This window comes from Aethalodelphis obliquidens, unplaced genomic scaffold (genome assembly GCF_003676395.1).
Source record: "Aethalodelphis obliquidens isolate GAN/ISIS:26980383/991018 unplaced genomic scaffold, ASM367639v1 scaffold72, whole genome shotgun sequence".
Classification (NCBI taxonomy): Eukaryota; Metazoa; Chordata; class Mammalia; order Artiodactyla; family Delphinidae; genus Aethalodelphis; species Aethalodelphis obliquidens.
In genome coordinates this window covers 8,000,728-8,027,539 of record NW_020838016.1, presented here as the reverse complement: position 1 = coordinate 8,027,539, position 26,812 = coordinate 8,000,728, and the positions used below count along the sequence as shown (strand labels likewise).

The 26,812-nt window shown below is 45.9% G+C and overlaps 1 protein-coding gene across 1 annotated transcript in view; it reads right to left on the bottom strand.

Moving 5' to 3' along the window:
• Positions 1–26,812, bottom strand: part of CLSTN2 (calsyntenin 2) — a 638,322-nt gene that overhangs the window by 5,565 nt on the left and 605,945 nt on the right. Inside the window, exons 10-15 of the mRNA XM_027091653.1 lie at positions 12,173–12,339; positions 4,966–5,114; positions 1,599–1,609; positions 911–1,081; positions 271–416; positions 17–140 (exon numbers count right to left, since the gene is read on the bottom strand). Of these exons, the coding sequence (XP_026947454.1) occupies positions 17–140; positions 271–416; positions 911–1,081; positions 1,599–1,609; positions 4,966–5,114; positions 12,173–12,339 (768 nt within the window). The remainder of the gene's footprint in view (positions 1–16; positions 141–270; positions 417–910; positions 1,082–1,598; positions 1,610–4,965; positions 5,115–12,172; positions 12,340–26,812) is intronic.

Genomic DNA, 26,812 nt, shown 5'->3' with positions numbered 1-26,812 from the left:
CTCCCATGTGACCTACCTGAACTGCGCTGGATGCTAGTCTGGGATTCCGGGTGGTGGACAGACTGGAGGAAGGGCGGCTGCACGATGAGGTGGTTGACGTGCTCCTTGTCTGAGACCCTGACCTCATGGAGGACGCTGACCTGAGAAGAGCAGGGAGGGGTGCAGTGGGCCGGGAGTGGCAGGCGGACCAGTGGCCGCAGTTCTCCCGAATAAGCGAAATGAATGAATGGGCGGTCCGGGGCGTCCCTCACAACTGCGGGACTCACTCACCTCCAAGTTGAACTCATTGCTGGTGTAGCGCCCATTGAGTTCCGAGCACTTGAGCCTGAACCGCCGGGCCTCCAGGGCAGCTGGACGCCAGTTGCGGTAGCGGATGTGACGTAGCACCTGCTCATAGCGGCTCATGGAGCCCACACCTGTGTCAAGAGACCACACCTGTCATAAGAAGGCAGAAGAGGGGCTGGGGAGACGGGCTGCAGCTGCTGGCGATGTGGGTCTCCTGAAGTCGGTGAGGGTAAGAGCTCAGGGTGTTTAGGGGCAGACAGTGTGCCAGTGCAGACATTCTAAGGAGCCAATTAAACTGAAGCACAGAATTTCCACATAGATTGGGCTCTGACCAGAATGTTTGGCCTCAATCTGCCAAATGTTGCTGTAATACTTGCTGAGATCAAACATGATAAGAGCAGGCACCCGCCTAGTTTCTACAGATTTCCCCAGGAGTGGAATGGGAGCCAATTCCCCCGGATACTGGAATAGCTCATCAAAGGAGGGGCTAGAAGTCCACGCTCTGAGGTCAAAGGTTCCCTCCTGACCCGCCTCCACAGGAGATGGAGCTGCCATCCCACTCATGACTCCCTGGACAGGGCCACTGAGAAGGGACCACCAGGTGCAGGACTGAGCACGGCCTTACCGTAGATGGAGTAGCCGGCCGTGGAGTTGGTGGCGTCCAGGTGTCGCTGGTGGAGCTCACTGTGGTTGAGCTCCAAGCACTCCTGTTTGGGGTCCAAGTCCCCTCCCAGCACTAAAATGTCACAGAAATCTAAGTTGTGAAGCATTTCTTCAAAAACTGCTGATTTGGGGGCTGTGGGAGGACAGACACATGGAAAACACAGGAGTGAGGACAGCTCCGGTCATGGCCCTGACACACCGTCCTCCTCCTCCGTCTCTGAACCCCAGGCTCAGGCTGGGTCAGGAGGAGAGGTTGGGCGATCCCAAATATCACCTCCACTGCTCAGATGATGTCCAGGCAGCCCCTGAGGCTGGGCGGCACGAATTTATGTGAAGAGCATGAACACAACAGTCAAAAGATGTGAATTTAGGCCTTCCCTGGTGGCGCAGTGGTTGGGAGTCCGCCTGCCGATGCAGGGGACACGGGCTCGTGCCCTGGTCCAGGAGGATCCCACGTGCCGCGGAGCGGCTGGGCCCGTGAGCCACGGCCGCTGAGCCTGCGCGTCCGGAGCCTGTGCTCCGCAACGGGAGAGGCCACAGCAGTGAGAGGCCCCCGTACCCCAAAAAAAAAAAAAAAACCCAAAAAAGATGTGAATTTGAATAGCAGCGCTGCTTCTGAGAAGCCGTATAGTATTAGAGAAACCACCTACCGCTCAATGTCCTTATGTATAAAGAGGGTAAGGGCATTGAGAGGATTGAAAACAATGTGTGCACAGAATAAATGCTCGAGAAGGATTGGTCTCCTTTGGGACCAGAGATGAGCGCCCCTCCACCAGCCTCTCATAGCTCTCCCCGTGTGGCCATGGTGTGTGTCTGTCTCTCCCAGCAGACTCTGAGCTTCTCAAGGGCAGAAGCACTTTGCGTGACTAACTCTTCAGTATCTGAGGGGCTGGCATGGAGCAGTATGACGACACATTGCTGAAGTGGAGCTGCACTGGTGATATAATTAAATAAGTAAATTGGTTAGTCTAGTTGACGAGCTGCTGCATCCCTTGGCAAAGTTCCTGGGGGAAGGGTAGGCTGAGGCACTCCATCTTCTTCTCCAGGGTGGGCAAGGTGTGGAAGTAAGTGGTGGGCTCGGGCTCCCGGACTTTTTGCCTTTGTGGCACCAACCCTACCATTTGCAGAGGACACCCCTCCCCTTGCCAGTTTATGGAAGGCTGGTCCTAGGGCTGGAGACTAGCCAGTCTGGTCTCTCTTCTTCACTGCAGTGTGACGCTGACCTGGAGGTGCCGGCTCCCTACCCCCAGCCTCCAGGGGTGGCCTTTAGTGTGGAGGTGGGAGCACTTTCTCCATCACTAGAACTGTTGAATGCAATTGCCGTCTGTGGACTTTATCCTGGCATCTGTCCCAGGCCCTGGCAACATGGCAGTCAGCAGACCCATCTTTCCAACCCTYGTTCCTGTCTTTCTGGTTCCTTTTTCTGGCTCCAGGTGCCAGGTGACTCCCTTTCTGCTTCTCAGGAGTTTTTCTGGGGTCCCCTTCCTAGCTGCCCTCCCAAGCAGCTGTTTGGCTGAGAAATGATTTGATAGGCCAGTAAGGGTGTTATTTAAAGGTCACAGTGATGGTCTCATCTCCTTAATTTAACTCAGATCCCTGGGGACAAGAACCATGCCTTTTCTTTCTCTTGCATACTCATGGTATTTAGGAGCTCTGTCAAGGCTAGGTTGGTTAATTTAATTGAATTAATAAACATTTGTTGAGCATGATACTATACACAGAAAAACCCTAAAGATGCTACCCAAATCTATTAGAACTAATAAATGAATTCAGTAAGTTGCAGGATACAAAATTAATATACAGAAATCTGTTGTGTTTCTGTACACTGACAGCAACCTATCAGAAAAAGAAATTAAAAAACAATCCCATTTACAATTGCATCAAAAAGAATAAAATACCTAGGGATAAATCGAGCCAAGGAGGTAGAAGACCTCTACTCAGAAAACTACAAGACATTGATGAAAGAAATTAAAGACATTACAAACAAATGGAAAGATATACCATGCTCATGGATTGGAAGAAATAATATTATTAATATGACCGTACGACCCAAGGCAATCTACAGATTCAATTCAATCTCTATCAAAATGCCAATGGTATTTTTCACCAAACTAGAACAAATAATTCTAAAATTTGTTTAAATCCATAAAAGAGCTCAAGTAGCCAAAACAATCTTGAGAAAGAAGAACAAAGCTGAAGGTATCACACTCCTGACTTCAGACTATGCTACGAACCTAGAGTAATCCAAACAGTATGGTATTGGCACAAAAACAGACACATAAATCAATGGAACAGAATAGAGAGCTCAGAACTGAACCCATGCATATATGGTCAATTAATCAATGATAAAGGAGGCAAGAATATAAAATGAAGAAAAGACAGCTTCTTCAATAACTGGTGTTGGGAAAACTGGACATCTATGTGCAAAAGAATAAAACTGGACTACTTTCTCACACCATACACAAAAGTAAACTCAAAATGAGTAAGACCTGAAACCATAAAACTCCTAGAAGAAAGCATAGGCAGTATGCTCTTTGACATTGGTCTTAGCAATATTTTTTTGGATGTGTCTGCTCAGGCAACAGAGACAAAAGCAAAAATAAACCCATGGGACTACATCCAACTAAAAAGCTTTTGCACGGTGAAGGAAACTATCAACAATATAAAAAGCCAGCCTGATGAATAGGAGAAGATATTTGCAAATAATCTTATATAGTAAGGGGTTAATATCCAAAATATACAAAGAATTTATACAACTCAACAGCAAAAAACAGGTAACCCAATTAAAAGATGGGCAGAGGACCTGAATAGACATTTTTGCAAAGAAGACATACTGATGGCCAACAGACACATGAAAAGATGTTCAACATCACTAATCATCAGGGAAATGTGAATCAAAACCACAATGAGGTACCACCTCACCCCTGTCAGAATGGCTAATATCAAAAATAAATAAAAAGTGTTGGCGAGCATGTAGAGAAAAGGAAACCTCTAAACACTATTGGTGGGAATGTAAATTCGTGCTGCCACTATGGAAAACAGTATGGAGGTTCCCCTCAAAAACTAAAAATAGAGCTGTCACATAATCCAGCAATTTCCCTTCTGGTTATTTACCTGAAGAAAATGAAAATGGTAATTTGATAAGATATATGCACACTAATGTTCATTGCAGCATTATTTACATTAACGAAGATATGGAAGCAACCTAACTGTCCAAGGATAGATGGATGGATAAAGAAGATGTGGTTTTATATATTTATGGTGTGTGTGTATATATATATATATTTGTATATATATATATATGATATATATTTGTAATATAGTATATATTTAACACATATTAATACTATAATAATAATAAATGATGTGTGTATATATATATATATATATACACACACATGGAATATTACTAAGTCATGAGAAAAAGCAATAAAATCTTGCAATTGGCAACAACACGAATAGATCTAGAGAGTGTTATGCTAAGTGAAATAAGTCAGACAGAGAAAGACCGTATGGTTTCACTTACATGTGGAATCTAAAAAACAAAACAAAAACAAACTCGTAGATTCAGAGAACAGGTGGTTGCCAGAAGGGAGGGGGTTGGGGGTGGGGTGAAATAGGTGAAGGAGATTAAGAGGTACGCACCTCCAGTTATAAAATAAAAAATCCACAGGGATGTAACATACAGCATAAGGAATATGGTCAATAACATTGTAATAACTCTGTATAGGGACCTATGGTTACCAGACTTATCATAGTGATCATTTCATAGTGTATGTAAACATCAGATCACTAAGCAGTACACCTGAAACTAACAAAACATTGTATGTCAACTATATTTCACTTAAAAAAAAAAAACAACAAAAACAGAACACAGATCCATTGGGGTGTCCTCATAGGGAGAGCAGAGAAGCTGCCAATAGTTGAAGAGAGGTGAATCCTGTTTTACGAGAGAACATTCCCAGGGACCATCCCTGATGCCTTGGCCGAGCCCCAGGCTGCCCAGCGTCCACTCACTGGACCTTGGAAGAGACTTTCAGGCGCCGCACACCCACGGTCGGGAACTGCCTGGAGTTGATGTAGGAGACCTTCTGGAGGGCACGGTTGATGTTCCCAATGTCGTCACCTTCCATCACCAGGACAGACTGCGAGGGGTTGAAATGATACTGGAAGACAGAAAGCAGTGTCACAGGAGAGAATGATCAACCATGTACCCAGTCTCACAGAGACTCTCCATCTCCATGCAAAGGCCACTAAGGCCCTCACAGGCGTCTCCAGAGCACGTGCAAGTGCAGGAGCTGTGTGCACAGGTAACTGTTTTAACCCGTCAAGCAATCCCTGCTGCCCTCTGGTGGGCTTCGGGACCCTCCTCTGTAAGATTCCCCGTGGATTGTAAACTCCTGGTGATACCACCGGGAGCCACAGGATGCATTCTGAAACCCAGACACAGTGCTCTTGGGGCCCAGCCTTTGGTGCGCTCATGCTCTGGGCTACTATGGGGTCCCTCCCAGAAACTTTCAGTTCTTGGACTGCCACGCCCTCAGCTCATAGCCCGGAAACCTGGGGCTTTTGTTCCTTTTGCTGTCTTGACTTTGGCCTTGAACTGCTCCCCCATTCACCCTGCGCTCCACCTCCTGACCCATGTCCCATCTTTTTAGTTTCCAACCTTCAAGTTCATTTTTAAGTTAATGGCCTTCCTTCTCTCTTAGATCCGATTCTTGGTCTTGCCTTCTAGGTGCTAAACTCTGGTTTCCCGTGAGTTTTAATCACCTGCTGTTTACACGCCTGCCAGCTGCCCTAGGTGTGTTATCTATCTGTCCTATCCTGGGTCCCTGGTATCCCACGCTGGGTGAAGGCCCAGGGGCTACGATGCTCCCCACTGAGTCACTTGGGTCCTCAAACCAGATAAAGTAGATCCAGACTTGTCTCTTCCGTGGTGTTCCCAGCAGTTTCTCTTCTTTGAATGGAGCATGGAGCATATATATTCAAATATATATATGTGCTAAGTGAAAGTGTCCATCTTATTCCTATCTCCTATCCAACCAATTTCCTCAACCTTATCCCACAGGTGATCACTGTTCCATTAATTTCTTAGTGACAAATTGCATTATTGTTCAAAATTAGTTGTTTCCCCTCCCAGTGAGATGCTTATTTATGCTACTCTTCCATACAGGATATACATTTTTGTCCTATTGCGCTCAACAGTGGTCTTGTGACTTGCTTGGCCAACAAAAAGTGGGCAGAGGTATTGTTTGGTTCACACCCGGGTGGTAGATTTCACAGCCAGTTAATTCGTGGTTCCATGCCCCTCTCCCTCTGCCATGAAATCTGCAAAGTTCCCTAATGGTCTATCAGCCCGGGTCTCACAGTGAGGGGGGCAGAGCTGCAGCCAGTCTTTAATGGGCATGAAGTGCACACCATAAAAAAAAAATTGCTGTATAATTCACTGAAATTTTAGTCACTCGTTACTGCAGCATAACCTAGCGTATCCTGACAGTTATACCTAAGCATTTTATGAATATATAATCAATGAATATAGATTCCCATTTTTCTCCTTTCTTACACCAAAGGTAGCTTGTTACATACTATACTGTACTTTGCTTTTTTCACTTAGCTTTTGTCTTGGAGAGCTTTTATTTTTTTTTAAGTTGTTTAATATTATTTAATATTAAATCATTTACTTACCCAGTCTCATAATGTGAACACTGGGTTATTTCCAGTCTTATACTAATAATGGCACAATGAATAATCTTATATATATAACATTTCCTAAGTGTGTAAATATATCTGTAGTATAAATCCCTACAAGGGAAATTGCTAGGTCAGAGAGTATATACAGTTTAAATTTTGACAAATGTTGCAAATTTTCCATTGCTAGGGATTATACCAATATGCTCTCCCTCTCATAGCGTATGAGAATGTTCTTCCAAAACCTCAGCAGAGCGTGCTGTCAAACTTGGGACTTTTGCCAATCTGATAGGTGATAAATACTATCTTAGTGTAGTTTTATTTTGCATTACTGTTTCCATGAAGTAGATTGAGTATGTTTTCAAGCTTTTAAGGGAAAATCTATCTATATTAGCTTTTCCCTGATATGACTCGGATGTCTTTACAAGAGTTCCTGTTCTGTGTCCAGACGCTACCAGGAGGTAGTTATCTCATGAGTACTGTGCTGCCATTGTCCCGCATAATAAGTCCCTTGCATGGTGACCCCCAGCCAACTGATAGCTCAGTCTTTGTCTCTTTCAACTATCATGTGATTGTTTCATTGTTACCTCCTCCTTGAAGCCTCCCCAGCTTCCCTCACTTAGGTCCCCACTGAACTCCTATAGTGCTATGAAATGGTAGTATAATTATTATAGTGCAGTGACTAGGAGCTCACTGAGGACAGGGGCTCTGACTGTTATCCCAGAATCTCAGAACCTTGTCCTAGTGCCCCAGAAGCCCCTGTTAGATGAATGAGTGAATGGTCCCCTGCTGCCCTCACTGTTCCTCTTTCCCTATGATCCAGTTTCCTCCTGTCCTCAAAGCCCTGAGCAGGGTCTCTCTGAGCTGCGACGTCTGGTCACAAGCACTGTTCCCTATGCTGGATTCAGGAGCCCCTGGGCATATGCACAGGTGACGCTACAGTCGGCCTCTTGTTGGTCTCTCTCTTGCTGGGGCTGACTCACTAGCTTAGCGTGCTCAGCCGTGGAGATGCCACATGCTGGTGAATCATCAATAGTTCTGAGTGTTTTACAGATCATCCATTTCTCATTTGAGCAGATTGAAAGTCATTCTTCTAAATATACCACTGAAGTTTCCATGTATTTTGCACTCTTCCCGTCCTGCCAACCCCTGCTGTAGCAGTCTTTTGGTGCTTTTGCTATCTGCCTGTTTGTGTGCCCCCCGCCAGCAGACTGTGAGCACCTCGAGGGCAAGGTCCACTGACTTTTTTCAGCATCTAGAGGGTCCAGTACACGACAAGCATGAGACAAGATGATGCCCCCTGCAGAAAAGGCCAATCTCTGAGCCGTGCATGAGGGCTGAACAGGAAAATCAAGCAATTCATCCAGGAGGATGGACTGGGCAGCAGCCCGTGGCATCAGCAGAGGGCACTCCCACTGAAGCCTCCTAGGGAGAGGACAGGTTAGAAAATGTGTTGGATCTCTAGTGAATACCCAAGTCTGGCTGCCAGAGCACCCCAAGGACTGCCACAGGGCTTGAGGTGGGCACTGGCTAGCCATCAACACGGTTCTTGCAGGATCAATAAAACCCTCCACTAGAATAGGTCTTGCTTGTATGTTTGTGTTGTCTTTCGTGGCATGCCTGAGGGTCGGTCTCTGGTTTTGCGAGACACAGGATGGTATTGGCATTTCCACAGGGGCAGGAGATGGCTTCCTGGGGACCTAGCAAAAGGTGACAGCACTCACTCTCCCTGGAAAGCTGGGCTGTAGCCACAGTGGTTCCTTTCTTTGAACCAAGAAGCGGTTAGACAGATGGTCTTAGCAGAATGGTCAGCGGTCCTGGAGGGTCAGGCTGGGACATCGGTGAAGTCCCTGCCGAAAGCCCTGGCCTGTTCTTTGAGGACAGGCTGGCTGTGGCCCTCCAGGCACCTCGCCTTCCCTGCCAGCTCCTCCGGGCTGGGACAGATGAAGATTCCCTGCAATAGAGGCTCTTCTGTTGCAACTGTCACCCAGGATTACTTTTCAAAAGAAGCTGGGGCATCAGCAATGCCAAGTGCAAGGTCAGCCCAGCAGGAGAAGGGAACTGTGCTTTGTTGAGAGCCTAGTTATCAGGTTTTCTAGGGGAGATCTGTATCTATATCTAGATGTATATCTATATCTATATATCTCATCTGTATGTGTCTCTTTGCTATATCTGATATATAAATATATGTAAGGATATATAAAAAAATATATGTTATTCAATTCTTACATCACTACAAAATAATACTAAGTCCATTTTGCACACAAGGAAATTGGGGCTTAAAGGATTAAAGTACCTTGCCCAAGGTCACCCAGGTCATGAATATCCATACTGTGCTTTGAACCTAGGAGGGTTTTGTCCCAAAGCTCTTGCTTTTTCCCACTCTTCCACACTAGAGATGACAATTTGGCAGGGATGACGCTATGAAAATCAGAAGCGTGTATTCTTCAGGGATGTGGCGATTCCACAGTGTCTCGTATGGATACATAACAACAACCACCTCGATCATGTGATGACTCCAGACATGCTGGAGAAATAGCTGGAAATATGCATGATCCAGGGGAAGACAAGTGAGACGAGGAACCCACGTGGGACCCTGTGAGTAGACGGGATGTTTTCTTAATCGTGGCAGGCCCTCACTTTTTGGACTAGCCAGAGGGGAGGGAGGAGGACAGGAGCCAGCAGAGAAAGTATTAGTCATTATTCAAAAAAGAAATGAGGGACGAAGGAGGAAAGGCAGGTTGGAAGCAGTTTAAAGAATTTTCAAGAATGCCTTCTCATCTAAGTCTTGTGGCGGAAAGAGCCTAGACTTAGTTTGGCCAAGTCCCTGAGCCCCAACCTCCTTATTTCTGAAATGGGGTCATAATATTTAATTTGTTGTGAGGAGTAGTAGGGATAATGAGCTTAAAATAGCCCCCAGTGGGTGCACCGTAACATCGTGTGTGTTTTCATTAACTGCTCATACAGTGAACTAGTTCTTGCCCGCCGCGCCCTAAGGATGGGAAAGGACCGTTTGCAGTGACTGGTTCTGAGCAGGTGGTATTGTAAAAAGTCAGATGAGCCCCCTCCACTCCCCACAGCTCTGGGTGCCCTTTCATTTAGCACTTCCTCTTTCACAGGCTAGGACCGCTATGTAGGGATTGCTATGGTTCTTAATTTATAGTCCTAAGAATGTGTGGCTTGTGAGTCCAGCATCTTTGGTTTATTTGTGCTGTGGTGCTTGGAATCCTGCAACTGTGGCCCCATGGGATGGTCTAGAGCAGAGAAGATCCACGCAGGGGCAGGGAGCAAATCCAGAATCAGAGAGGGGACGGATTCTGGATCTGTCGGGGGACAGATTTCACTGGCTTGACAAAACCCTGAGGGAACAATACAAATAGTAGACCAAGGATCAGACCCCAGGCTCTGCCTGTGAGGATATCTGTATGAAATGTGCCACGAGGGGCTTGCCTGGGCCAGCTGCCATGAAATTGACAGGTGGAATGCTGGCCTTTGCAGTACAGGCGGTCTTGTGAGTTTTCTTCAGACAGGTGGTTAGCTATCGAGAGCACCTGTGTGTATGTGTTTCATGCATTTTAAACAGTGTTCTGGAAGGTCATTCATGCTTTACCCTGCTTGTGTACTCCTCCCATCTTCCCCCTCTGACCAGGGCTCCAGGGTGAGCATTCTGAACCCCACGCCTGTCCAGATCATGCTGCCTCGCCTGGAGCCCTTCAATGGTTGCTTGTTGCCAACAGAAAAAAAAAGTAAACACCAGACATTAACAAGGCCCCGTGACCCGGCCTCTGCCTACCTCTCTGGTCCCGCTTTCTAGCTTGCCTCCTGCAGTTTGGGCACTTGTAACACTGGCTTTCTGCCTAGAGTGACCGCCCTGCCCTCTCCCTTGCCACCCACTGCCTGCCTCTCTCCTGGTTGGTTCTTACCCGTCCTAAACAATACGCTCAGGCTTCACCTCCTCCGAGGAGCCTTTACTCCCTGCTGTTGCTCCCGGTTCTGAAGCTCTGGAGCAGAACTGCCTGGGATCACGTTCTGGCTCTGCTCCTGACTCACTCTGGGATCCCTGGCAACTTTCCTTTCTCTTCCAGGCCTCCATTCCTCATGTGCAAATTGGGAAGATTCATGGTACATTTATCATAGGTGGTTCTGGGGCTTAAGTGAGTTAAACCCATAAAGGTTTTAGAACAGTGCCTGGTACCCAGGAGACCCTCAGTAAATGTCGGTGCTCATAATCATTGGAGCACTGGATTACAGGTGTCTGCTTGGGCCACTGAATGCCCCAAAGACAGTAATCTTGGAACATTCATTTTCGTGTCCCTCTCTGCAGCCCAGAGCCAAATTAGACGGGTGTCCGCGGAATGTTTGCTGAAGTGACTGCAACGTGAAGTCGAGGCGTGATTTGCCCAGATCACTGGTCCCTCCAAGGCCAGCCCAAGTCAGAGCCCCACAAGCAGTTGGCCACTGAGAGTGTAAATGAGAGGGCCCTCTGTTGGAGTGGTGACCCCTGTCCAGGAGACGCAGGCCTGGGGTGGGGAGGCCGGGCAGCTCCATGGGCAGTGCTGAGTGGGGACGGATGGGAGGTGGTGGGAAACCTCTGTTCTGGTCACTCCCTCCTTGGGAAACCTTCACAGCCGCCGGGGCCTCATGGGGCTGTCCTGTGTCCCTGGAGACAGAGGGTGGGCCGCCCTCACTCCCAGAGAGGAGGCCAAGGGGCTGCCTGCTGTCACTGGGGTCCGCTATGATGGAGCGGGGGCTGTGATAATGTCTACCCTGCTCTTTGCTCAGGACCCCGAGGCCTGATGCGGGCAGGCGCTCCTCGGTCCAGGTGAGGCCAGATCTATCCCCGCCCATCGTGGGCGGGGAAGTCCTTGACGAGGACAGTCAGCCATATCCTGCGCCCCTCAGGAGGAGCTTTTCTCAAAATGCAGCTTGGATTCCCTTGGATTGTTTGAAGAGTTTTATGTTGTGTGGATGACGAAATTGTGAATCTGTTCATATTCCCTTTGGCAGCCAGACATTGCCTGGAGCCCAGTCCGGGCCTCAACTTAACAACATAAGACCCAGTGACCTCTGCATCTGCTTTCTAATTCCACCCACCCCGGGGTGACCTTCCTTTGTAATTAGTAGTTTCCATGGTCCAAACTTTTAATCCTACTTTTCTGTATTTCTGAAAGTTGTGCTTGTATAACTGCTCCCTCAGTTCCTTTGGGCAAATAAACAACAAAGCAACCCCCCAACCCAGGAAACAATGAAATATAGCAACTCCCTCCGGGTAGACATTGAACGTGGGCCTGCTTTTATGCACTGAACTGACTGCACTCGAGGGCTTCATCTAGGAATTTCAGGAGACGGCACAGAGTCTGTTGTGCGGTCACGGTCACGGTCACCGATCTCCCTGCTGTGGCAGCACCTTTGCCATGGTACCAGCTCGGTGTGACGTGGCAGGAAATGACTCCGCGTCCAGGATTGCACTGGTGTTTAGCAGCCTCTGCCTCCCAAAGCACCGTCTCACCGGGAGCGATGCTGACTCCTTCCTTACCTTTATTCCTTGGCCCAGGCTTTCCAGGGAATTGATATCCAGCCCTTCCTTGCAGGCCTGCAGGCAGGAAACCACCTTCTGACTGTCCATTTTGCCAGGGCGGATGGTGAGACTGGCCAGGCTGCCGTGGAAGAATTGAGCAAAGCGCGGCTTGGTGACTTCTCCTCCTAAAAGATAAAGAAGCGTCGTTATTTGCCCTGCGGACATTGGGTAGGAAACGTCACTTCAAGGCGCCATCTGGCTGGGGAGCCAAGAACACAGTGGCTGCATCCCCTGAACCCGAGCTTTTCCTTCCAAGTGGTGAGCACAGAGTTGTGAAGCCCGAGTCTCGAGAGGATGTCATTGGCCGCCAAGACCTTGGCACTCCTCCAGGTGCACCTGTTTAGGAATCTGGAATGCCTGAATTTAAAACATTTACTTTCAGAGGCACGGGAGGTCTTAAAAGACAGGAAGGGCCTACAGAGTAAAAGTAGGAGAGGGAGAATCTGCCAGTGATGAAAGACGCGCCGTGTGCCAGGCTGTGTGCTGGGGACTTCACCTGAGCGAGCCTGCAAAGAAGGGATCATTGTTTCCAACTGACGGATGAAGAACCCTGGGACTCAGAAAGGTTGAGGGACTTGCCCCAGGACACACAGCTAAATGCTGGAGCTGGTACTCTAGTGGTGTATGTGACTGCAGAGCTGGCATTTGCTCTCCTGTATTCATTCCATAGAGAGGCTGGCATGCGATTGAGGGGTCCTAGGAGCCCCATGTCCCTGGGTTCTGGCTGTCTCACAGTGAGTTGATATCACATCAGCTCCGATCGAGGTTCTCTGGCATATAAGGGCTTCCTTGATTCTGTTCTACCTCGGACCTTCTTCTCGTCACCCAAGAGTTTTTTTTTTACTGTTCCCTCTACTGGTTGTGCTGAGTCCCGTCTGAGCCCAGGTCGGCTCTTCTGCATGTGAAATTGATCAACGCGGCTTGTGTGGCAAAGGCAGCCTGGAAGCCACCTCTTGTCATTTTTCTCCCTCGTTTCCTTAAAATAAAAGCCCCCCTAAGGTCCATTGGAAGCCTCACCTCCTCCACGAAGCCCTCCCCACTGACTTCACGGAGCACAGACCCCTTCCATCCCTGGGCAGCTTATGTCAACGATCTTAGTCTGGATCTTGCATTTCTGTTTGTTCAGAGAGGTGGCTGAACGTACAGGAAAGATGGATCTGGGTGGAAATCCAGCTTTGCTAATTCCCTGAGGAGGTTCTGCTGCCTCTCTGAGCCTCCACTTGCTTGTAGGGGACGTTGCTGGGTTTTGCCTCCTGATTCTCCTGCGCTGTCTCAGCCGTGGCCCCCATCCGTGTGCTCCATGAGAAACCTCCCTGTGGACAGCTTTCCCCAGCATCTGGAGGGCAGGTTCCTGGAAGGTTCTGCCGGAGTACCACCACAGCGATTTCTCTGCCCTTCAGTGAGCCACGCTGTGTCAGCCAAGTCTGGATCTCTGCCTGGGTGGCAGAGGGCTCTCCACAGGGTGCTCTTTTTTAGCCCCAGGGAGGGTGGGTGTCCTGATATCTGCATTCCTATAGCCTTCAGAGTTGTCTCTACTTAGCAGCTAATCCTTCCTTATTCTAATACGCTGTTATAGTTAATAATTTTTTATATTTCCTTGTTGAAATTACTGTGTGGTTTCTCTCTCCTGGCTGGGTCCAGACTGATACACCCTCTAGGTTTGCACACATACATTTGCTCACACCCGTTCCTCTCACACTGAGAGGATCAGGCAGATCCCACTGGTTCTTCAAGGCCCCTTAGGCCCCCTGTCTACCTTGCCCTCTCCCTGCTCTGAGCCTGGAACACAATAGTTCATTTTAATGCACCCTCACAGCTCAGCATTGTTCGTTAATGTATTTGTGCTTTATGTCTTCAATAGCCTGTAAGGGGTGGTTCTTGACTTCGGCTACACATTGTAATCACCTGGGGATATTTATTTATTTATTATTTTTATTTTTTGCGGTACACGGGCCTCTCACTGTTGTGGCCTCTCCCGTTGCGGAGCACAGGCTCCAGACGCTCAGGCCCAGCGGCCATGGCTCACGGGCCCAGCTGCTCCGCGGCATGTGGGATCTTCCCGGACCGGGACACGAACCCGTGTCCCCTGCATCGGCAGGCGGACTCTCAACCACTGTGCCACCAGGGAAGCCCCCACCTGGGGATATTTAAAAAGATAAACTGACCCTGGTGAGGGGTCCCACCCCCAGAGATTGTGACCTAACTGGTGTGGGGAGTTTTTTTAAAAATTGAAGTATAGTTGATTTACAACATTGTGTTAGTTTCAGTTATATGGCACAGGTTCTTTTCCCCTATAAGTTATTACAAAATATTGACTATAGTGTAGTTCCCTGTGCTATATAGTAGGTCCTTGTCGGTTATCTATTTTCTATATAGTAGTGTGCATGTGTGAATCCCAACCTTCTATTTATCCCTTAGCCCTGTTCTTTCCCCTTTGGTAACCATAAGTTTGTTTTCTATGTCTGTGAATCTCTTTCTGTTTTGTAAATAAGTTCATTTGTATCTATTTTTTTTTTAGATTCCATACATAAGTGATTTTATAATATGATATTTATCTTTGTCTGACTTACTTCACTTAGTATGATCATCTCTAGGTCCACTCATGTTCCTGCAAATGGCATTGTTTCATTCTTTTTGATGGCTGAGTAATATTCCACTCTGTATATATACCACATCTTCTCTATCCATTCCTCTATCTCTTTCAGGTGAATCAAACATGAAGTCAAGATTAAGAACCAGTGGGCTATATACTTCCTGAGGCCAGGCTTCTACATACTCCTTGAGTCAGCTCTCTCCTTTATGCCACCCACAGGCTTACTCTTGCCCCTCTCCATATGCTGCTGGAATTTATTGTTTTAAGTCTGTCTCCTGGATGGCAGGGAATACTCGTGCAGGATTCATTGTAAAGAAGACAATACTAAACAGGTATTGGGGCTGAGGGCTGCCCCAGGCACTTTGCACAAGTTGGCTCATTTATCCCTCTCAATAACATGAGCCCCTGTCCCTGTGTCATCAAACATCTTGCACCCTGCCTGGCACACAGGAGACGCTTCATAATTGTTTGCTGAATTGAAGAAGATGGTCCAGCAGAGTTGTAGACCTGTGGTGCCTCTCCAGCATCCATCTCACTCCTGTCCTCTTGCAATGGCAGCCCTGAGGTTTGGGGGGTTGACTTGAGTTCCAGGGATGGACTCTGTTTAGTCAAAGGTTATTCCATCTCCATTGCTCCAGGGACAGAATGAGGCCTATACTTGGGACCCCTCATACCAAGATGAAGCCAATCAGCATCTGGCATCCAAAAAAGCCATAGGAGTTGGTCTAGGGTTAATCATAAGACCGAATTTAAGCCAGTGAGCTGAGCGGGGAAATTGACTGGCAGCCTCTGGGAAAAGAGCTTCCATCTTCTCTCTAGAAAGTTTCTGGAACCTGCTCTTGCTCTCTTTCCCTGGAGATCATTATGTGAAGATAGAAGGCTGAGAGCGGCTGCAGCCATCCTGCAAGCAGACCAGGGACAACCAAGGCAATTCCTGGAGGGGGCGGAGCCAGGAGAGCAGAGAAGGCTGAGCGAACCCTGAGCAGACCTCCTCACTGCTTTACCACGGAGTGTGCTCAGCTGGGGCAGCCAATCGTCCATCTTTACAGCTTAAGCTGCTTTAACTCAGACCGTTGTTACTTGACACCCAGAGCATCTTCACATTGGAAATGAAAGGAGAAACCTCTGTTGAAGTGATCAGTCCACACATTTGGCTTTGAGGGATGACCTGAGGTGACCATGGCTTTGGGTATGGGAGAGCCAATGTGGGGTCTTTGGATTTCGGCCCTCGAAGCCCTCATAGATACGGCACTCCTCACAGCCATTAGCATGTTCCTGCCCTAGTAAAGCGACACTTCTGTTGATCTACAGGAAGAAGGGTGTGAGCCTGGGTCTGAATGGTAGAGCTGCCACTGTCCAAGGCATCCAGGTGGTCATCCCTTCCCCGCCTAGTCCCCCACCTGGAGCAGCAGATCCAACAACAACTCTCAATGAGTGGCATGAACTATGTGCCCAATGCTGTTGAATCTTCATCAAACTCTTGGGAGGTAGGTACTTATTCTTTTTTATTTATTTTTTTACATCTTTACTGAAGTATAATTGCTTTACAATGTTGTGTTAGTTTCTGCTGTATAACAAAGTGAATCAGCTATAGGTATATATATATATATATCCCCATATCCTCTCCCTCTTGCACCTCCCTCCCACCCTCCCTATCCCACCCCTCTAGGTGGTCACAAAGCACCGAGCTGATCTCCCTGTGCTATGCGGCTGCTTCCCACTAGCTATCTCTTTTAATTTGGTAGTGTATATATGTCCATGTCACTCTCTCACTTTGTTGCAGCTTACCCTTCCCCCTCCCCGTATCCTCAAGCCCATTCTCTACTAGGTTTGTATCTTTATTCCTGTCCTGTCCCTAGGTTCTTCATGACCATTTTTTTGGTTTGTTTTTTAGATTCCATATATATGTGTTAGCATACGGTATTTGTTTTTCTCTTTCTGACTTACTTCACTCTGTATGACAGACTCTAGGTCCATCCACCTCACTGCAAATAACTCAGTTTCATTCCTTTTTATGGCTGAGTAATATCCCATTGTATATATGAGCCACATCTTCTTTATCCATTCATCTGGTGATGGACACTTAGGTTGCTTCCATTTCCTGGCTATTGTAAATATAGCTGCAATGAACATATTGGTACACGACTCTTTTTGAATTATGGTTTTCTCAGGGTATATGCCCAGTAGTGGGATTGCTGGGTCATATGGTAGTTCTATTTGTAGTTTTTTAAGGAACCTCCATACCGTTCTCCATAGTGGCTGTATCAATTTACATTCCCACCAACAATGCAAGAGTGTTCCCTTTTCTCCACACCCTCTCCAGCATTTATTGTTTGTAGACTTTTTGGTGATGGCCATTCTGACTGGTGTGAGATGATATCTCATTGTAGTTTTGATTTGCATTTCTTGAATAATTAGTGATGTTGAGCATTCTTTCATGTGTTTGTTGGCAATCTGTATATCTTCTATGGAGAAATGTCTATGTAGGTCTTCTGCCCATTTTTGGATTGCGTTGTTTGTTTTTTTGTTATTGACCTGCATGAGCTGCTTGTAAGTTTTGGAGATTAATCCTTTGTCAGTTGCTTCACTTGCAAATATTTTCTCCCATTTTGAGGGTTGTCTTTTGGTCTTGTTTATGGTGTCCTTTGCTGTGCAAAATCTTTTAAGTTTCATTAGGTCCCATTTGTTTATTTTTGTTTTTATTTCCATTTCTCTAGGAGGTGGGTCAAAAAGGATCTTGCTGTGATTTATGTCATAGAGTGTTCTGCCTATGTTTTCCTCTAAGAGTTTGATAGTTTCTGGCCTTACATTTAGGTCTTTAATCCATTTTGAGCTTATTTTTGTGTATGGTGTTAGGGAGTGTTTTAATCTCATACTTTTACATGTACCTGTCCAGTTTTCCCAGCACCACTTACTGAAGAGGCTGTCTTTTCTCCACTGTATATTCTTGCCTCCTTTATCATAGATAAGGTGACCATATGTACGTGGGTTTGTCTCTGGGCTTTCTATCCTGTTCCATTGATCTGTATTTCTGTTTTTGTGCCAGTACCATACTCTCTTGATTACTGTAGCTTTGTAGTATAGTCTGAAGTCTGGGAGCCTGATTCCTCCAGCTCTGTTCGTTCTCAAGATTGCTTTGGCTATTCAGGGTCTTTTGTGTTTCCATACAAATTGTGAACTTTTTTGTTCTAGTTCTGTGAAAAATGGCATCGGTAGTTTGATAGGGATTGCATTGAATCTGTAGATTGCTTTGGGTAGTAGAGTCATTTTCACAATGTTGACTCTTCCAATCCAAGAACATGTTATATCTCTCCATCTGTTTGTATCATCTTTAATCACTTTCATCAGTGTCTTATAATTTTCTGCATACAGGTCTTCTGTCTCCTTAGGTAGGTTTATTCCTAGATATTATATTCTTTTCGTTGCAATGGTAAATGGGAGTGTTTTCTTAATTTCTCTTTCAGATTTTTCATCATTAGTGTATAGGAATGCAAGAGATTTCTGCGCATTAATTTTGTATCCTGCTACTTTACCAAATTCATTGATTAGCTCTAGTAGTTTTCTGGTAGCATCTTTAGGATTCTCCATGTATAGTATCATGTCATCTGCAAACAGTGACAGCTTTACTTCTTCTTTTACAATTTGGATTCCTTTTATTTCTTTTTCTTCTCTGATTGTTGTGGGTAAAACTTCCAAAACTATGTTGAATAATAGCGGTGAGAATGGGCAACCTTGTCTTGTTTCTGATCTTAGTGGAAAAGGTTTCAGCTTTTCACCATTGAGGATGATGTTGGCTGTGGGCTTGTCATATATGGCCTTTAGTATGTTGAGGTAAGTTCCCTCTACGCCTACTTTCTGCAGGGTTTTTATCATAAATGGGTGTTTAATTTTGTCAAAAGCTTTCTCTGCATCTATTGAGATGATCATATGGTTTTCCTCCTTCAACTTGTTAATATGGTTTATTACATTGATTGATTTGCATATATTGAAGAATCCTTTCATTCCTGGGATAAACCCCACTTGATCATGGTTCATGATCCTTTTAATGTGCTGTTGGATTCTGTTTGCTAGTATTTTGTTGAGGATTTTTGCATCTACGTTCATCAGTGATATTGGCCTGTAGTTTTCTTTCTTTGTGACATCTTTGGTTTTGGTATCAGAGTGATGGTGGCCTCATAGAATGAGTTTGGGAGTGTTCTTCCCCCACTGTATTTTGGAAGAGTTTGAGAAGGATAGGTGTTAGCTCTTCTCTAAATGTTTGATAGAATTCGCCTGTGAAGCCATCTGGTCCTGGGCTTTTGTTTGTTGGAAGATTTTTAATCACAGTTTCAATTTCAGTGCTTGTGATTGTTCTGTTTATTTTTTCTATTTCTTCCTGGTTCAGTCTCGGAAGGTTGTGCATTTCTAAGAATTTGCCCATTTCTTCCAGGTTGTCCATTTTATTGGCATAGAGTTGCTTGTAGTAATCCCTCATGATCCTTTGTATTTCTGCAGTGTCAGTTGTTACTTCTCCTTTTTCATTTCTAATTCTATTGATTTGAGTCTTCTCCCTTTTTTTCTTGATGAGTCTGGCTAATGTTTTATCAATTTTGTTTATCCTCTCAATGAAACAGCTTTTAGTTTTATTGATCTTTGCTATCATTTCCTTCATTTCTTTTTATTTATTTTTGATCTGATCTTTATGATTTCTTTCCTTCTGCTACCTTTGGGGATTTTTTGTTCTTCTGTCTCTAATTGCTTTAGGTGTAAGGTTAGGTTGTTTATGTGAGATTTTCTTGTTTCTTAAGGTAGGATTTTATTGCTATAAACTTCTCTGTTAGAACTGCTTTTGCTGCATCCCATAGGTTTTGGGTTGTCGTGTTTTCATTGTCATTTGTTTCTAGGTATTTTCATTTCTTTTTATGGCTGAGTAATAATCCATTGTATATTTGTGCCACATCTTCTTTATCCATTCATTTGTCAGTGGACACTTAGGTTGCTTCCATTTCCTGGCTATTGTAAGCAGAGCTGCAATGAATACTGTGGTACATGACTCTTTTTGAATTATGGTTTTCACAGGGTATATGCCCAGTAGTGGGATTGCTGGGTCATATAGTAATTCTATTTTTAGTGTTTTTTTTTTTTTTTTTTTTGCGGTATGCAGGCCTCTCACTGTTGTGGCCTCTCCCATTGCGGAGCACAGGCTCTGGACGCGCAGGCTCAGTGGCCATGGCTCATGGGCCCAGCCGCTCCACTGCATGTGGGATCTTCCCGGACCGGGGCACGAACCCGTGTCCCCTGCATCGGCAGGCAGACCCTCAACCACTGCGCCACCAGGGAAGCCCCCTATTTTTAATTTTTTAAGGAATCTCCATACTGTTCTCTATAGTGGCTGTATCAATTTACATTCTCACCAACAGTGCAAGAGGGTTCCCTTTTCTCCACAGCCTCTTCAGCATTTATTGTTTGTAGACTTTTTCATGATGGCCATTCTGACTGGTGTGAGGTGATACCTCATTGTAGTTTTTATTTGCATTTCTCTAATGATTAATAACGTTGAGCATCCTTTCATGTGTTTGTTGGCAATCTGTATATCTTTTTCAGAGAAATGTCTATGTAGGTCCTCTGCCCATTTTTAGATTGGGTTGTTTTTTTTCATACTGAGCTGCATTAGCTGCTTGTATATTTTGGAGATTAATCCTTTGTCAGTTGCTTCGTTTGCAAATATTTTCTCACATTCTGAGGGTTGTCATTTCGTCTTGTTTATGGTTTCCTTTGCTGTGCAAAAAGCTTTGAAGTTTCATTAGGTCCCATTTGTTTATTTTTGTTTTTATTTCCATTTCTCTAGGAGGTGGCTCAAAAAGGATCTTGCTGTGATTATGTCATAGAGTGTTCTGCCTATGTTTTCCTCTAAGCATTTTATAATATCTGGCTTTACATTTAGGTCTTCAATCCATTTGGAGTTTGTGTACGGTGTTAGGAAGTGTTCCAATTTCATTCTTTACATGTAGCTCTCCAGTTTTCCCAGCACTACTTATGAAGAGGCTGTCTTTTCTCCATTGTATATCCTTGCCTCCTTTGTCAAATATCAGGTGACCATATTTTTATGGGTTTATCTCTGGGCTCTCTATCCTGTTCCATTGATCTATATTTCTGTTTTTGTGCCAGTACCATACTGTCTTGATTACTGTAGCTTTATAGTATAGTCTGAAGTTAGGGAGCTGGATTCCTCCGGTAGGTACTTATTCTATAGTTACAGAGGAAACTTGGGGTTAGAGGAGAAAGTAGCCAAGGTCACATGAGCAGGAATTGGTGAAATGTGGGCTCTAGAGAGTGAGTACATCCATCTGTGCTCAGGACTAACTGGGCAAACTAGTGGTACTGGGCAGCCCAGTCTAGAATGTGGCTTGGAGAGAGCCGCTGTGGTCTGCCATCCAGGCCCCCTCAACTTCTCACTCAGAAGCTCCATCCTTAAAGACCACACTCTGTGACTCTCCTGGTTGCCAAGACATCTTCCTACACAGTATTTTCGTTCAGCGAAACATCCATATTTCCTATTTTTGACTCAAGAATCCCAGATCTGTGATGCACTCTATTAGTGATGCAGCTCCAGGAACGCAGTTCTATTAGCATTTTGCAATAGGAGGCCAGCAAAAATTGGAAATATATTTGCACTCAGAGGTGGTTGTGATGTAGGATTTAAAAAAAATAATGGATACATTGAAAAATCGCTTTCTATTTAATATCTAGGGTGTCTGCACACACCACATGGCTCCCCTGCTAACATTTAGACATACACATGCTCGTGAATTATTTTAAGAAAAGAAAATAACCTGATTTCTAGTACAAAGAACCTTCTCTAAATATTTGCAAACACAATTTTGGATTCCTCAGGTTAGATCTGCACACATTTTTAAAGTGTTTTCTGTTTGCCTAGCCTTCTGTTTGATTCAGTTGATTATAAGATGGGACTGTGTTCCCTAGGAGCTCACATTTAGTTGGGAGAATAGACACTGGAAAAGTAAAATAAAAATATGGGTAAATTTCCAGTACAGCAGGTGTTCTAAGGCAGTGCATGATTAATTTCCAAACGTGATTTAGACAATGTGTCCAACAGATCAGAGGGGGGAAAAATAACATCCATGATTTAGTATTAGGTCCCTAAAACATGGCAAATTTCTTTTATATACTATTTTATTTAATGCTTAATTGGCAGGATAGTACTTTTGAGATCATAGCCTCTCTTCTTTATTTTTTTCTGAAGCCACAATTTTTAATAAAAGAATTCCAAAATCAAACCTGGCCTCCTGGGCCATTATGAAGAAATATTTATCAAGTGAATAAGAATATGCCTCTCTTCTTCTGATTTCTCCCAACTTACCCTCCACTTAAACGCACCTCTGCCTTGTGATCATTGCCGCAGGGAGGGCTGTGACGGGGGAAGAGAAGATGGGGCTTGAAGCCGAATCTCTTCCTCATTTTCATTTGCAGAATCCTAAACCTTTAGGAGGGTGGGGGCGATGTGGGTATCTTCAACATCTGGGGGAAAATAGAGGAAGAAAATCTGCCTTTCCCCAGTCTAGGAAATGATACCCCAGACTGGCGGGTGGCAGGGAAGGGGTGGGGGGATAAGATGAAAGAGATGCAGAGTGAGGGCACCTGAGGCCCACCACCTGGGCTGAGCCCTGGAAGGGGTGTGTGATATTGGGAGGGAATGCCAGCCTGGCATATCTGGACAGATGGACCATGGATGGTTTCACAGAGAACATGAGAAGCAGCAGAGGTATTTCTGTGCCCCTAAGTAAGGCAAGGGAATACAGAGAGCACTCATGGCCCTAAAGGACCATTAGTGACTGAGGACCAAAGAGATGGGCACTATTTCAGTGGATACCTGCATGGAAAGATGACTGGAGGCCCCTTGACACCCTAGCGCCTTCTACAATCCAGCCCCCTGACATCAGCGAGCACCCTAAGGAAATGGGAGAATTCCAAATTTGCCAAGGTTAAATCTCCTCCAGTCAGATAGAAGAGGGGCTTGAAATGAAACTAAGACGGATGTGGAAAAACTACTTTTCTTTTTGTGAATCCAGATTCTTCCCTGCTAAACATACAACTCCTTTTACAGATGATGTTTTCAAAGCTAAGTAGGTAAATGGCCTAATGCCCTACGGGCAGAAGTTAGCGAAATTCTGATTCAAACTCAGGTCTTGCTTGCCCCCAAGCCTTTGACCTCCACGCCATACAGTACATATGGCCGGGAGAGTTCGAGCAGCATTTCTTGGAGGATGTCATAATTGGGGTGCTTCAGAACGATGGGGACAGGTTGGAACTGACACGGGGCTGGGGGAGAATGTCCAATGACACTGGGTTCTGTAGACACTGAATGGTTTCAGAAGCAACTCTCAATGATTTGTGCCAAGTTTGCTGGGAAACACAGTTGTCCTGAAAAATAATAGTGTTTGGCAAGTGTGATTTAACGTTACCTGCGTTATTCTGGGTCGGAGTTTGCACTGGGAATGAATTCCCCCTCAGCTTTATTTCCACTGGGAGGTGAGCCCATCGACTGTTCACGTAGCTTTAGAATCAGTCATGTTCACCTTCCTCTGAGTAAAAGATCTGTGTCGTGCGAAGGTACTAAGTCTCTTCCCCTTGCAAAGCGTATGCGGATGCTGTGATCTTTTTTTTTTTTCTTTTCCTGCTGTTATTCCCACAGCTATTTAGTCTGAGAAACCCATGGAAAGTAGTGGGGGCCGCGTTCCCTCTTGCTTGAGTTGGAGGCTGCTCTGTGCATGGTTTATTGATGGGGACACTCCTCAATGAACACAATTTCATGGATGGTTGGATATCAATTTTGAGCAATGCAAATGGTGAGACCATCTGAAATCTTGCTTTCTCTCATTTCCTCATTTCAGTGACGGAATGCAAAGACTAAGTGAAGTGTGTAATAGACCCCCATACGCTGCGGCTTTTAAAACGGTCCGTGCAACCCCGGGGGTTGAACTGTAGTTGCAGGGACTTGTGGACAGGGACGCTCTGCCATCAGGGCTGGCCATGACGCATTCTCAGCAGGCTTTCTCTATCCTTTGGTTTTTATGTCTCCCTCCCTCCAGCCTTTCCAGCAAACATTTACACGGCATGTTCTAAGTGAGTGAAACATACGACTTATGGGATGACCACAAAAGTCATTACTCTGGGGTTGGGGACCTAAGTTGATGGAGTTAGAAGGGCCCTCATATATCACCCAGGGTGGCCCCTCCACTCTCCAGGACCACAGAGGCAAGACATGGTCCTCAAAGGCTCAGAGCAGATAAGCAGCAGTAGTGAGGGTCTGGAATTCTCGTCTGATTCCAAACTCAACCCTCCCATTAAACCATAATGCGCGACGGGCCTGTGGTTATCTTTGGCCTCAGCTTGATTTTGTCTGATCTGTGGGAAAAAATGCGCAGGGAGTTTGGGTAAATGGTTTGACCCCAGATTCCAGAATCCTCTGGTCTTCCTGACTTGGCCGTGAAACACCATCTGACTTTACCTGTCCCTAGAAGCAGAGGTGAGGTAGCAGCATAATTAAGGGTGAGGGCTCTGGGTGGCACAGACCTGGGTGCAAATCCAGGCTCTAGGTAACCTTTCCCAAGGCCCTTATGTTCTCTAAGTCTTAGTTTCCTCATCTGCAAAATGGGGATGATAATCACACCCACACCATAGGGTTGTTAAACAGAAGACAAGCCAGAGCTGAGCACAGTGCAGGAACTCAAAATTGGCCACTAGTTCTGGTGACAGCAAGAACCAAGGGACTCTGAAATGAGTCACGTGAGTTTTCTGTCTCTTTTTTCAGTGGCCTTCTCCTGTTTTTTTCTCCCCACTCTGGTGTGCCTCTCAGAGAAGTTAAAATGACACTGTTTTTACTCTAAGACCCTTGCCAAATTTTCTAATTAATATTACTTTCAGAATAAGATTCAACGTTAAAATTGTAACTCAGTTATACTGTGTTTCCACACATGAATGCATGAATTTTAAAGCTGATTTCATCTGTGTTGTCTTTTTTTTGCGGTACGCGGGCCTCTCACTGCTGTGGCCTCTCCCGTTGCGGAGCACAGGCTCCAGACGGGCAGGCTCAGCGGCCATGGCTCACGGGCCCAGCCGCTCCGTGGCATGTGGGATCCTCCCAGGCCGGGGCACGAACCCGTGTCCCCTGCATCGGCAGACGGACTCTCAACCACTGCGCCACCAGGGAAGCCCATCTGTGTTGTCTTTAAACCAATATACCCTCATGTCAAATGAACTCCAGGTCTTAGAATCACCTTTTCTTGATTTTTTAGTACAGACAATGCAAAGAGACACCTTGTTAGTCATCCCTGTGTGTCAGACCATGAACCATACGCCTTTGTCAAAACAAACTCAAAAATGGGGTATAATTCAATAAACACTAATTATTGACCTTCTCCAGGACATGAAGTAGGAGGAAAGAGACGGGGAGGAGAATCTGTGAAAGCAGATAGTCCTTACTTTCTGCAAACTCATGCCCTAGTAGTGGGTGGAGATCTGCATTAATAACTCCAATGAGATGTTTCCCAAACAGTGCTCCGAGAACACTATTCCACAAAGAGTGAGTTCCACAGTGGAATACGATTGAGAAACATAGGTTAAGTAATGTCAAACTGATTGGTTTCTTGGCAGGCTTTTGAGCGCTTTGAATAAGCACATGTGCATTGTGACTCTTCAGTGTGGTGCTGTGGGGATGGTTTACGCAGTTTCCCAAACTGGACCTTGGCCTCCTTGAGGAAACTGTGGGACCGAGCTTCATGAACCCCTCGGGAAATGCCACTTGAATGTAAGGCGGACTGTGCTAGCACGTGCCTCTTTCTCCCAGCAGCAGAGACCCCCAGGGATGCAGAATAATTTCAACACAGACTTTATTAAGAGAATTTGTATTAAATTAGACCAAACTTATTAAGTGACGGCATGTATTCCAAGTCTCTGCACTACTTTTAGTGTCTGGAAAAAAAAAAATGACCTGAAAATGTACAGCAGAGCTCAGGTCCACATGTGGCTCTAATTCCTCTCTGTCTGAGGAACAGATGCTATTGATTACTGCAACCCTCAGGGTTATTTCTGCCTTTTTATTCCTTTTTTGGCCATTCCTATTCTTTGCCTTGACTCCTCCCCAAAGCCACAATGGGGGTTCTCTCTGTCTGTCCCTTAACAGGTTCTAATTTTTAGAACCATCCCCTTCTTTATCTCCCACTGCTTTATTTGTTAAGTAGGGGTAGGACTCAGCCAGACCAGGAGCTAGGGCAGAAAGCCCTTCTCATCCAAGGCCAGAGGGGTGCCACTGTCAGGAACAGGCAAAGCTAGACACTCTAGGGAGGTCAAGGTCCAGAGAGCACTGGAGGAGAGGCCCCAGCAGAGGCAGGGATGAGGTGGTCTCTGGGGACAGAGCCACAAGCAGAGAAGTGTGTGATGAGCTCCCCCAAGAGCAGATGAGACTCAGGCAGAGGGCAGGGTGGTACTTTCTGGGGTGCATGTCTAGAACTATGTTTCTTCAGACATGTTCAGCCATTTCATTAACAGAACTTTTGCCCTGATATCATACAAAATGGATAAAACAGAGCTGCTCTGGTTGTCATGTTGGGGGAGAGGTGCCCTGGGGTGTCACCTGCTGAGGCACCTCTCTGACACCCCGGGGACTCCCTAAGGCCATGGTCTGGCACATCAGCAGGCTTCCCGATTCACCCCCACGACAGCTGAGTTACAGGCCCTGGTTGGTTGGGCCCAGTGTAGAGGTCCAGGCACAAAGCAAATGGGATTATACAGTTTTTACCATATATGGGTAGAACTTGAAGTTTTGCTGTTAAAAATGGATGAGTAGGGGGCTTCCCTGGTGGCGCAGTGGTTGAGAGTCCGCCTGCCGATGCAGGGGACACGGGTTCGTACCCCGGTCTGGGAAGATCCCACATGCCGCAGAGCAGCTGGGACTGTGAGCCATGGCCGCTGAGCCTGCGCGTCCGGAGCCTGTGCTCCGCAACGGG